At 42.2% G+C, this 12,270-nt stretch overlaps 1 protein-coding gene across 2 annotated transcripts in view; it reads left to right on the top strand.

The window, feature by feature from the left end:
• Positions 1-12,270, top strand: part of fgd (faciogenital dysplasia) — a 63,673-nt gene that overhangs the window by 34,355 nt on the left and 17,048 nt on the right. For both annotated transcript variants that reach the window (XM_061688649.1, XM_061688657.1), the window contains 3 exons: positions 5,524-5,682; positions 7,098-7,299; positions 7,492-8,098. In XM_061688649.1, coding sequence (XP_061544633.1) covers positions 5,524-5,682; positions 7,098-7,299; positions 7,492-8,098 — 968 coding nt within the window. The remainder of the gene's footprint in view (positions 1-5,523; positions 5,683-7,097; positions 7,300-7,491; positions 8,099-12,270) is intronic.

Below are 12,270 nucleotides of genomic sequence, written 5' to 3'. Positions count from 1 at the left end.
TAGTGACATGGCAGCTTTATTGTTACCTATTATTGTTTCCCACAATTAATATGCGGGGAGGAAATGTGGCTCAAACATTTGGAGCAGTGGATGGTTGTCATGGTGATGTGCAGCCAATAGAGCTTGGTGCCAGTCATGGTTCTCAGATGTGTAATTCCTGCCTAATTGTCCCATTCATTCCTCTCTCAATAACCGGGTGAGCTGAGTAAATTAATGAACCTTTATCCCTGTTTCTTTTGTTGTGTACGGGTAGAAAATCCCTCTTAAAATGACACACATTCAGTGTCAGTTACAGCTCTGGTTCCCAATGTGAGCATAGAAAGTCTAGACATCTACTGTAACTTCACTGTGGCGTAGGCTGGTCCTAAACGTGTCTTTGTGTTGTGCTGTTCCTCTCTTGGAGATATTTTCCCATTCCTGCTCTTTGAATTCCATGGATATGTGAAACTAAAATAATGGATCCATTCATCCATCCAATTTCATCACCGCTTATCCTGGTTAGGGTCACTGGAGCCTATCCCAGCTGACTTCGGGTGAAAGGCAGACGACACCCTGAACTGGTCGCCAGTCAGTCGCAGGGCACATATAGACATGGACAACCATTCACACTCACATTCACACCGTCACTGAGTGGGAACTGAACCCTACGCTGCCCGCACCAAAGTCAGGCGAGTGTACCACTACGCCATCAGTGAATAAGAATTGATCCAAGGTACCAATTTCAATTTCCATGACGAATTCTGTATTTGTAATATAAGGATGAGCAAATATTATACATACACAATGGGTACGGAAAGTATTCAGACCCCCTTCAATTTTTCACCATTTATCTTGCAGCTATTTGCTAAAATAATTTAAGTTATTTTTTTTCTCCTAATTATTGTACACACAGCACCCCATATTGACAGAAAAAAAAAAACGGAATTGTTGAAATTTTTCCAGATTTATTAACAATGAAAAACAAATATCGCACAGCCAGTATTCAGACCCATTGCTGTGACACTCATATTTAACTCGGGTGCTGTCCATTTCTTCTGATCATCCTTGAGATGGTTCTACACCTACATTGGAGTCCAGCTGTGTTTGATTATACTGACTGGACTTGATTAGGAAAGCCACACCAGAACCCTTCCTAGAGCTGGCCATCCGGCCAAACTGAGCAGTTGGGGGAGAAGAGCCTTGGTGAGAGAGGTAAAGAAGAACCCAAAGATCACTGTGGCTGAGCTCCAGAAATGCAGTTAGGAGATGGGAGAAAGTTCTAGAAAGTCGGGAGATGGGAGAAATTTCTGGAAAGTCAACCATCATTGCAGCCCTCCACCAGTCGGGGCTTTATGACAAGAGTGGCCTGATGGAAGCCTCTCCTTAGTGCAAGACACATGAAAGCCCGCATTGGAGTTTGCTAAAAAAAAAACACACCTGAAGGACTCCAAGATGGTGAGAAAGAAGATTCTCTGGTCTGATGAGACCAAAATAGAAATTGTTGGCAAGATGCAGAGTCCTCTAGCACTTAGAGCAGTTCGAATGACTAATATTGCAATAGTCCGGTGCAATGACCATTGTGCAAAGGGCGCTGAGACTTCAAGGAGTGTATGCGTTTTAAAGTGACGAGTAGTGCGATCATCTGGGACAATGTTGGTTGTGCAAATGTTGCAGATACTCCTCAATCAGTATGCAAATGGAGCAGATGCTACTCTGGCATGAGTGGCCAGTATTGGTCAACAACAGATATGCAAATAGTGCAGCGTGGCGAGACTACTACAGTGAGTGCACGAGTAATGTATAATTGGCCCCACAGAAGTGTGACAATGAACTCAAGTCAAAAAAATTGCCAGCATGTTGTAATGGAATTTCAACATCCTTGAACTTGAATATTTCAAATCAACTTCCATCAATCCATTTCAATCCTCATTAGAGTTGCAGGTAGCTGGAGCCTACCTCATCTCACTTTGCGTGAGAGGTAGGGTTCACCCTGGACTGGTCCCCAGCCAATCACAAGGCACATATAGACAACTATTAACCTCTATGGGCAATTTATTGTCTTCAATGAACCTAATATGCATGTTTTTAGAATGCGGGAGGAAGCAGGAGTACCTGGAGAAAACACACGCAAGCACGGGAAAACATGCAAACTCCACATAGGGAGCCTAGAGTCCGGATTTGAAACTCCAACCTTGGAACCGTGAGGCGAGTGCTAACCACTCCACTGCCGTGCTGCCTCCAATCCTCTTCATTTGGAAAAACTATCTGCTACTTCACTGATTTATGTGCTCAAGTTTCTATTTTGTGCCTTGATATCTGGGCCAGATTTTTTCTCTCTCCTGTTGCCTTGGCTACACAAAGTTGCCATAGGTACCAACCCCTATGCTGCCACCATCTTCCATTCTTGTTTGTTTTTCCCAGTCGCAACCCCAGAACGTCCCAGGTCACAGTTCTTGGCTAGACAGTTGTTATGTTGAGAAACATGCATGTTGACTTGGTGAAAGGGCTTCTCCTCTGACTCAATCTAAGTGTGGCATCTAATTAATGGTGTGCTAATAATACATGTGTTTTTTGGGGTCCATATGCATTAATAGTGCGTGAGAGCTCAGCGATAACATCTTTTTATCCTAGCACACTTCTTATTATGCCACAGAGCAGAAATGTTGGGAAAGCCTGAAGCGTGCCACATGGGGCCGAAGGCGTAACGGGACTCATTACTGAGAGAATTCTCTTCTGCAGCCTGGAGCATCTTGGAAAAGACACAAAATTAGATGTTTCTGTGGAGGCTCTGTGCCATTTTGGAGTTGTTTCAGTGCTACTTTTTGCAGATCTACAGGCCACAACATGGCTACATACTCGATGTAGTAGTAATGTTAGCCGTCGTCCTACATACAGTAGCCTTACATCATCATTCCATAGTTTTACTAACACTGTTTTCAAAGCGCTTTTCTCATGGGGGGGAATCCATTGTGATGCCTTCAATGCCATGGAAATTGGCCAACTCTTCCACTCCCACTTGCCCGCACAATAACAATGGGCACACTTACGGTATTGATTGATTTTACGTGAATCGGTACTCGGTAGGACCGAATGTGGTCGGTACCCCCCAAAAAAGGGCGGATTTCGGTACCCATCCCTAATTTAGAGTCTTTAATTAACCTAACGTGTATGTTTTCGAACTGTGGGAGGAAGCAGGAGTACCCAGAGAAAAGCAATATGCAAACTCCACACATAAAGTTCAGAGTCAATGTTCAAACCCAGAACCCCCTACTGAGAGGCAGATGTGCCATCCACATGATACACCGTGCTGTATAATCAACATTCTATAGTAAAATTCACGAAAAAGAGTTTTAAACTTGATTTCAGCATTGTTCTTTTGACATTTGTGCAGTAGCTTCCGACCTTAACTCTCAAACTCATATAATACATAAATCAGACTTCACAGAAATCATTGTTATTGCTAAAAAAATTATTTATTGTCCTTTCACTCATCTACAAAAACTCTCTACATTTAGTGGCGTGCTCTTGTCATGTTTTTGTTTTTCTTTTTTTCTCTGTTGATAATTTGACCTTGTTATTTTCCACCCCTAATAGGTTCATTTTGGCAAACACAAAAAAACATATTACATAACGTAGGAGAGAAAACATTTGTAGTAGTTGTGTTTTCCGACCACTTTTCACTTCCTGTAATAGCAATGTCACTGCTCTGGTACTGAAAGGTGGAACTACAAAAATATACTTTGGATACTGCTTCTTTTTAAAAACGTCCAATTTAAAATTTTCAGTCATCCAACTTAATGGACGTAAAAGGCAGTAAATAGATGTGAGGCAAAGCGGGCCATGTTCCCGTCAAACCCCTTTTGAGCTGAATCTTCAAGGTTAAACTATAGACACGGGGATAAAATTGTTGGTACCCCACTGTTAATGAAAGAAAAAAACACAGTGGTCACAGAATAACTTAAATCTGACAAAAGTGATAATAAAAATGTAATGCAAATTAACCAATAAAAATCAGACATTGCTTTTGAATTCTGGTTGAACAGAATTATTTAAAAAAGCTTAACTCATGAACCAGGCCTGCACAAAAACTATGGTACCCCTACAAAAAGGTTGAAAAATAATTTGACCACAGGGACATGTTCAAACAAGGTGTGTCCTCTAATTATCATCTGAGGTGTCATGAAATCCGTCAGTCAGCCTATTTAAAGGGTGACAAGTAATCACTGTGCTGTATGATGACATGATGTGTAGCAGACTAAACATGGACCAGGGGAAGCGAAGGAGAGAGTTGTCTCAGGAGATTACAAAGAAAAAGCACGTTGAAGTTAAGGCTTTAAGACCACCTCCAATTATGGGTAATTTAGAGTCTTCAATCAACCTATCACGCATGTTTTTGCGATGTGAGAGGAAACCGGAGAAAACCCACGCAAGCACGGGGAGAACATGCAAACGCCACACAGGCAAGGGCCTGGATATGAACCCGTCCTCAGAACTGTGAGGCTGATGAGCTAACTAGTCGGCCACCGTGCCGCAAGGAGGACAACACTGATGAAAATTAATCATTAAAAAGCGAGACTGGAATTTGCCAAATTGCATGTTGACAAGTCACAAAGCTTTTGTGAGAATGGACAGACGAGACACAACTGGAACTTTTTGGCAAGACATCTGCTCTATGTTCACAGATGCAAAAATGAAGCATACCAAGAAAACAACTACTGTGAAACTGTGAAACACTGAAGAGGCTCTGTTATGTTCTGGGGCTGCTTTGATCTATCTGCCACAGGGTGTCTTGAATCTGTACAGTGTGCAATAAAATCTCAAGACTATCAAGGTATTCTAGAGAGAAAAGTGCTGCCCAGTGTCAGAAAGCTTGCTCTGTTTTGCAACAGGATAATGACCCAAATGGCTAAGAGCAAAACACTGGACTATTCTGAAGTGGCCATCTATGGGCCCTGATCTGATGAATCAATCCCATTAAACATCTGAAACATGCTGTCTGGAGAAAAAGCACGCTTCAAACCTGAGACGCTCCAGAGTAGGCAAAAATACCATTTTTGTCGAGGCCTGTTTCACAAGTTTTGTTTTTTTTTCAATTCGAAAGCAATGTCTGATTTTCATCGGTTAATTTGAATTCCAATTTTATTTATTAATATTTTTGCCAGATTCAAGTTATTTTTGTGGGTTTTTCTTTCATTAACAGCGTAGTACCAACAATTTTATCCACTTGTCTTGACAGTATACATGTATTTGCCAGTCAAACAATCTCATGCACACTTAGTTTGCGCATTCCTGAGAAGATTAAATATAGTCAATCAGATACCAATCTGCAGCTCAGTCCGCTGCCTCAGGCCGGTGGGGCCGATCAATGTGGTGGCCCTGCCTCCCCACTCAACATAATCCCGAAAACACACACTGAGCTCAAGGTCACGTGCCTCCAGTACTGCCCCCACAAACTCATGCTCCAGTGTTTATTTATGGATAGTTTGTGTGCCTGTTGAGATGAATCTCATCATACCCATCTTTCTTCATGTTTTTTCTCCTCAGACCTCCCTGCCGGCCCCCTACAGTACCAGTATGGGTCAGCGGATTACCCGTGTTCTCCACAGCTGCTAAAAAAAGGATCATGTCACGAGAAGCCCGCCATCAAGCCACGGCCCCAGCCGTCCACGTCCCCCAGACCGCCAGCTGCACAGAAACCTCAAGGTAAAGTACTGTAACATGGCCAGCCGCCACTTCTGTCGACATTCCAATGTCAAAGATTTTTCTATTTTGACTATCGCTTTTCTGTTAAAGAAAAAATGCGTCGGTGTCTGCTCACTGGCCTCATGCCGTCACTCACTCTGCTCACTAGGTCACCTCCATTCAAGCTGCTGCTCAAAGCAGGCCAGAGGCTCCCATGAGATTGTGTTGTGACATCTTTGATGAATGCTAATTAGGAACGTGTTGTGTTTGGGGAACTTTGGAAAACCACAGTAGAATGAACAGTACACTTGGCCTCAAATTTCAAGTGGCCTACATTCATCCATGGTACGGTATTTTCAGTCATCCAACTTAATGGACGTAAAAGGCAGTAAATAGATGTGAGGCAAAGCGGGCCATGTTCCCGTCAAACCCCTTTTGAGCTGAATCTTCAAGGTTAAACTATACGGTTTACTGTTTACTGCTGTATTATAATAAATTACTGTATATTCCCCTATTTCCATTTTCTAGCATGCTAGTTAGTCCGCTAATTGTTTGACTGGATCACACACAGTTGTATCCGTTTGAGGCTTGAAAAGATGGATTTATATTATTCCATTTTTCTAATAACCATTAACAACCAATGCTGCAACAAATGGGAATATATTCAAACAACAAAATGACTTTCCAAATTATACGAAACACACACCTAAAGAGAGAAACTGTGACAAGTGTAAAAATAGTTCATTTGTACAGTATGGACTCGTGCACTTGTTGTCTAATTTGTCATGTCAGAAATTGTAAAATATCCCAACTTTTCAGCTTCAGAATATGGATTTAAAAGCATTTAATTTGGATTACATTTTTCAATGAAGTATTAATTTGGAATAGAACAGAATTTTGTATTATTCTAGATTTGGCATACAATATATTTTTAGGGACTTCCCACTTCAGTTGTATTGTTTTGACAGACAGTCCCATTTATCTTTGCATACAGATAATGAAGACAGACAATACACAGAGGAAGCTCACTATCAACAATAACATGTCACACATTTGTGAAAATATCCACACTTGTCAGATGACAGTGAGCAGGGAAGTATGAGAACTGTGTGCATACTTAAGATAATCCAATGTGTCTGCGTATCTTTTCTAACTTTACAGGAACTGTGGTGGCTTACGTGCACACACATCTCAGTATCCTGTTTGAAATGAGGAAGTTGTCAGAAAGCTGAAATAGTAGTGCGGCGCTGCTGTTTTGTTACTCTTTGTTGTTGTTTTTTCCCCCTCAGGGTGTTAAACAAGATAGCACCCGGCAGGTTTAATTCTCAGGAATAGCTATGGAGATTTTCTCACTTGGATTTTGACAACATACGCGATTGATGACTGCACCCTCACGCTCTGTTTTTCTTGCCTTATCTGGGCATGTGCTCCTCTAGTGCCCCCTAAACCGGCGCACCTGCTCGCTCTCGGGCAAGACAAGAAACCCAAGAGGATCCCGCCGGCGCCCTGCAGGCCTCTCCCAGCACCCCCGCCTCCACCGAAACCCAAACCCAGTGTTGTGCCCCCTGCAGTGGGTGCAGAGCCGCAGAGGGAAATCCAGAAAGTGGGGCTGCTAATCGAGAGGTTTGAAAATTCAAGGTAGGAACATTGTCGGGAAGTCTAAAATCCTGCCTATTGTTGTCGTGAGATTCAAATTAGCACACTTAAATTTTTATTTCATCATCAGGGGCGTTGAACGGGGGGGGGGGGGGGGGAAGGGGGTTGATGTGATTTACATGTCAACTTTTCTCTCAGATCCCACACGCAGTCATTGCTTTCTTTTCTTCCCAGGGTCCCCATCTTGGGGGCACTCCCCCGCTCCCAGCTGCACCTGTGTCTTAGAATGGACACTGCATGTGACATCACTTCCTCCTGTGACCAGGACACCACGGCGAAGATAGCCAGAGACGCCGCCGCTTTGAACAAACTTGCAACCTTCCCCTCTGTAGGAGCTGACGATGTGCCCGAACTATCCTGTCTGTCGTCCATGCAAATGGACGGCTCTGATGACACCCCGTTGGACTTGGAGGTGGACATAACGCACGGTGATGGTTGCCTTGATGATGGGGAGCGGGATGAAGGCTCCTCGCACGGGTTTCTAGACAATCCAGACACCTCAGAGCAGATAAAGATTCCTAATCGGGACAGCGGCATCGACAGTCCGTCGTGTGCCGCAGAAGGAGAGGCGTTTCCCAATGAGGACGCCATTGATGAGGAGGATCATTACGACAGTGTTACGGAAACGGAGAGTGTTTCTTGTTGTGTTACCCTAAGCAACAAACGGGATTCAACTCAGGATGAGGACAGTGACTTGGATGAGGGCAGCGGTGGCGAGATCAACTCTCTAACAGACACACAAACCGGATATCTGACAGATGCACACACAGAGGCACAAAAAGTGAGTACTTACAGTAGATGCCACAGTCTCATTAGCATGTAACCTGAATAACTGTAATAGAAAATTTTAATACATATGCCTCCTCCCATAGTGGTGCTCCTCTCTCCTAGCAACTTCATTCCAAGCTGTCACCTTTAAATCTCTCCAGGTCTCGGATGTTTATAGTAATTGTTGTTTCAGGCAAAGCAAAGAGACAACATGGAGGTTTCTTCTTCAAACTTTCATGACTTATTTTTCTAACCCTATAACCCTATCTCGTGTCAAATCAGATTATGCAATTTTTCACATCTCTACCATTTATAACTGTAGCCCTTGACGGGCAAGGAACCATGATTGATCATGTAAGTGGAAACGGACATCACATACCTCACAATTAAGCAGAAAAATCATGAGATTTTTTGCAGCCAAGTGGTGAAGAAAGGTAATTCTAATAATAACTTGTGCTGTGCATTTAAGGGGACCTTAGTAATAATTCAAAGGTTAATAGGATAAAGAAAAGTATATCCATCCATTTTCTGAGCCGCTTCTCCTCACTAGGGTCGCGGGCGTGCTGGAGCCTATCCCAGCTATCATCGGGCAGGAGGCGGGGTACACGCTGAACTGATTGCCAGCCAATCGCAGGGCACATACAAACAAACAAACAACCATTCGCACTCATATTCACACCTACAGGCGATTTAGAGTTGTCAGTTAACCTACCATGCATGTTTTTGGGATGTGGGAGGAAACCGGAGTGCCCAGAGAAAACCCACGCGGGCACGGGGAGAACATGCAATCTCCGCACAGGCGGGACCGGGGATTGAACGCCGCTCCTCAGAACTGTGAGGCTGACGCTCTAACCAGTCATTCACCGTGCCGCCAAGAAAAGTATATATACGGCAAAATTTAATGATAATGAAATGTTTTAGTTTTTCTATACACTACTCATACTAAGACTTACATACTGGGGTTACAATTTCACATTTCCAGGTGTATCATTGAATGCCATTATGATGGGTTCAGTCATACTTTTTTAACCTCACGGGAATGTTTGTGCATATCAAAAAAATAAAAAATAAATAAAATGTTGCATTCGGTTTAAAATGATATTTGGCGAGAAGCATTTTCTTACAATATAAATACGGCACCATCATGCTCAGCTTGTAGGTATGTTAAATCCGCCAGGTCGCACTCAGTTAAAGTGACATTCAGCAAGATTGTTGCTCCTGATACTGTTGTCATCCGTTTGCAAATGAAATGAATATAAAATACAGTGTCATCGTTATTGTAATGGTGAGGAGGCCTTGTAAAAATGTCCGTTCATAAGAATTTTCATGGCACATTCGAATCATCCTCTAGCCATTCTCTATTATTATCTCAGTCTTATTGAACCTCTTCAAACAATACTCTTCATGAAATGCTATATGCTGTGACAACCTCAGTTTGGCGACCACAAGTGATCGACTTGACTCTAAAAGTGGCTCTGCAGTTACATAAAGAGATGAATACCCGCCCGAAAGTGGAAACAAGAGCTTGTGTTGGCAGCTGGATGAAAGACTCCTCACGTTTGAGCTAGTTTTACTTTTCTCTTGCCCTTCACTTCCACTATTGATCGTGAACAGCACCACCCATGTACAGAGTGGGAGGAAAAAGTATGTGAACCATTTGGAATTTCTTAAATTTCTGCATAAAATGTAGTCTGATCTTCATATAAATCACAAGAATTTAAAAAAAAAACATCTGCTCAAACTAATACCACACAAACGATTATGTTTTCATATTTTTATTGAAAATAACGTAAACATTCACAGTAGAGGGAGGATAAAGTAAGTAAGTAAAAACATTGCTGCACATTTGTAAAAGAGCACTCGGATGTTCCACAGCTAAACAGGCAAAATGTCCCGCGGGCAGATGAAACAAAGTTGAATTGTTTGGGAGAAACACACAACCCCAGGTGTGGAGGGAAAATGGCATGGATGGGCGTCAACATAACAATGATCCAAAACACAGAAGCAAATCAACAAGAGAATGGCTTCAGAAGACGAAAATACATGTTCTGGAGTGGCCCAGTCAAAGTCCTGACCTCAACCTGATTGAGATGTTGTGGCATGACCTCGAGAGACCTATTCACACCAGACATCCCAGGAATTTTGCTGAACTGCAACAGTTGTGGAAAGAGGAATGGTCCAAATTTCATCCTGTTCGATGTGCACGTCTGATCTGCAACTACAGGAAACGTTTGGTTGAGGTTATTGCTGCCCAAGGAGGGTCAATCAGTTATTCAATCCAAGGATTCACATATTTTTTCCTCCTTGTCCTGTGAATGTTTATATATTATGCGCTATAAAAATATGAAAACATACAACTGTTTGTGTGGTATTAGTTTAACCAGACTGTGATTTAGATGAACATCAGTTTATGAACAATTTATGCAGAAATTGAAGAAATTCCAAATGGTTCACATACTTTTTCATCGCACTGTATTCTATTCCTGGTTGCTTGTTACTGTATGTGCTGCCAATATTTTGGTATTTAAAGGCAGCATTGTACGGTAATCCCCCCTCCATTCCTGGGGTTATGTTCCAGACCACCCCCACAATCAGGGAAATCAATGATATAGAAATACCCGATTTAAAAAGACACTAGGCATGTTTTTTATAGCATTTATGGCAATTTTTTTTAAAGATCTTTAAACACACTTTTAAAACAATACAAACGCTTTTAACACATTGAGAGAGAGCAAGAGCAATGGATAACACAAAAATATCGTACAAAAAAATAGAGTTAACACCTGTAATAACACCCACAAATGCGCAACATAGCGGGAGCCACTATATATATATTGGGCGACAAAAGTATTGGAACAGTGATGCCAGTTCAAAAGTATTGGAACAGATAGACTTAATATAGATTAGTGATGAATAAGACTTACTTTGTAGTTGCAAACCCTTTGCTTGAAAAAAATTCTCACCACCTGACATCACCAAGCTTTTGCATTGTTCTTGTTTTGTGAGACTTCTCCATGCTTTTGCTGCTCCCGCTTTCAGTTTTTATTTGGTTTTAGGGCATGACTTGCTTCAGTCCCCTCTTGAGAATATATGCTCTTTAGTAAATAGGAGTTAAGATTAGATATTTGGTCAGTCTAAGACGTTCCCTTTCTGAGGTATGTAGTTGTCTTGGTAGTCTGTTTTGGCTTATTATCTTGCTGCATGATGAAGGATCTCCTAATCAGTTTGGGTGCAGCTTTCTTTAAAATGACAGACGTTTTCTGCAAACGTCTGAGTTAATTTTGCCGTTGTCATCACGTGTGACATTATTAATGAAGATTCCTGAGCCTGTCCCAGAAGCAGCCATGCAAGCCCAAGCCATTACAGTACTTCTTTATCACAGATGGGCTTGTATCTTTGGGATCAGGAGCAGATCATTTCTTTCTCTGTCACCTCTACACCTTTTTGGTAAAGGTTCATCTTTGTCTCATTAGCACATTAAACTTTGCCACAGAGGTTTTGAGGCTGGCCTCTTGACATCCATCCATCCATTCTCTGTACCGCATACCCTCACTCGGGTCGCTGGCGTGCTGGAGCCAATCCCAGCTATCTTCGGGCGAGCCAATCGCCAGCCAATCGCAGTGGTCGCTTGACATTTTGGCAAATTCCAGCCTGGCCTTCCAATTCTAATGGCTAATGTGTGATTTGTATCTTCTGGTGTAGCCGCTGATGTCCCTTACTTCGAACACCAGTGGTTTCTTTCTACGTCATAACGTTCCAAATGATTTTTCTATGGTCAGTGTTTATGCAATGGCTCTAATTGATCTTCGCTTCACATTTGGTTTTTTTCCCCACCCTTGACACAGCTTTTTCTCGTCTGTTGGTTAAACATCTAGCTAGTATAAATGTAACCTTCGACGCGAAAGCCACATCTGCAACTGAGCGGAGACATTCTGTTTATTGGTTGAATATTCAGTGCAATGAAACAGGCCTGGGCAACAAACACACCTGTTCCAATATTTTTGCTCACAGTAGAAATGGTTGGGTTCAAACACAAAAGGTGCCATCTCCTAAATTGTGGGTCAGATCTGGATGTAAATAAATGAAAACTAAATTGTTCCTCGCTTGTCTAATATTCATCTTTTGATGCCAGTCCCACAAATATTCAGTATACAGCATAATTAAAGTAACTTTTGGAGGGCGAGT

The sequence above is a fragment of the Phycodurus eques genome, chromosome 1, assembly GCF_024500275.1.
Source record: "Phycodurus eques isolate BA_2022a chromosome 1, UOR_Pequ_1.1, whole genome shotgun sequence".
NCBI classification, from domain to species: Eukaryota; Metazoa; Chordata; class Actinopteri; order Syngnathiformes; family Syngnathidae; genus Phycodurus; species Phycodurus eques.
This window is presented reverse-complemented; position numbering and strand designations above follow the sequence as displayed.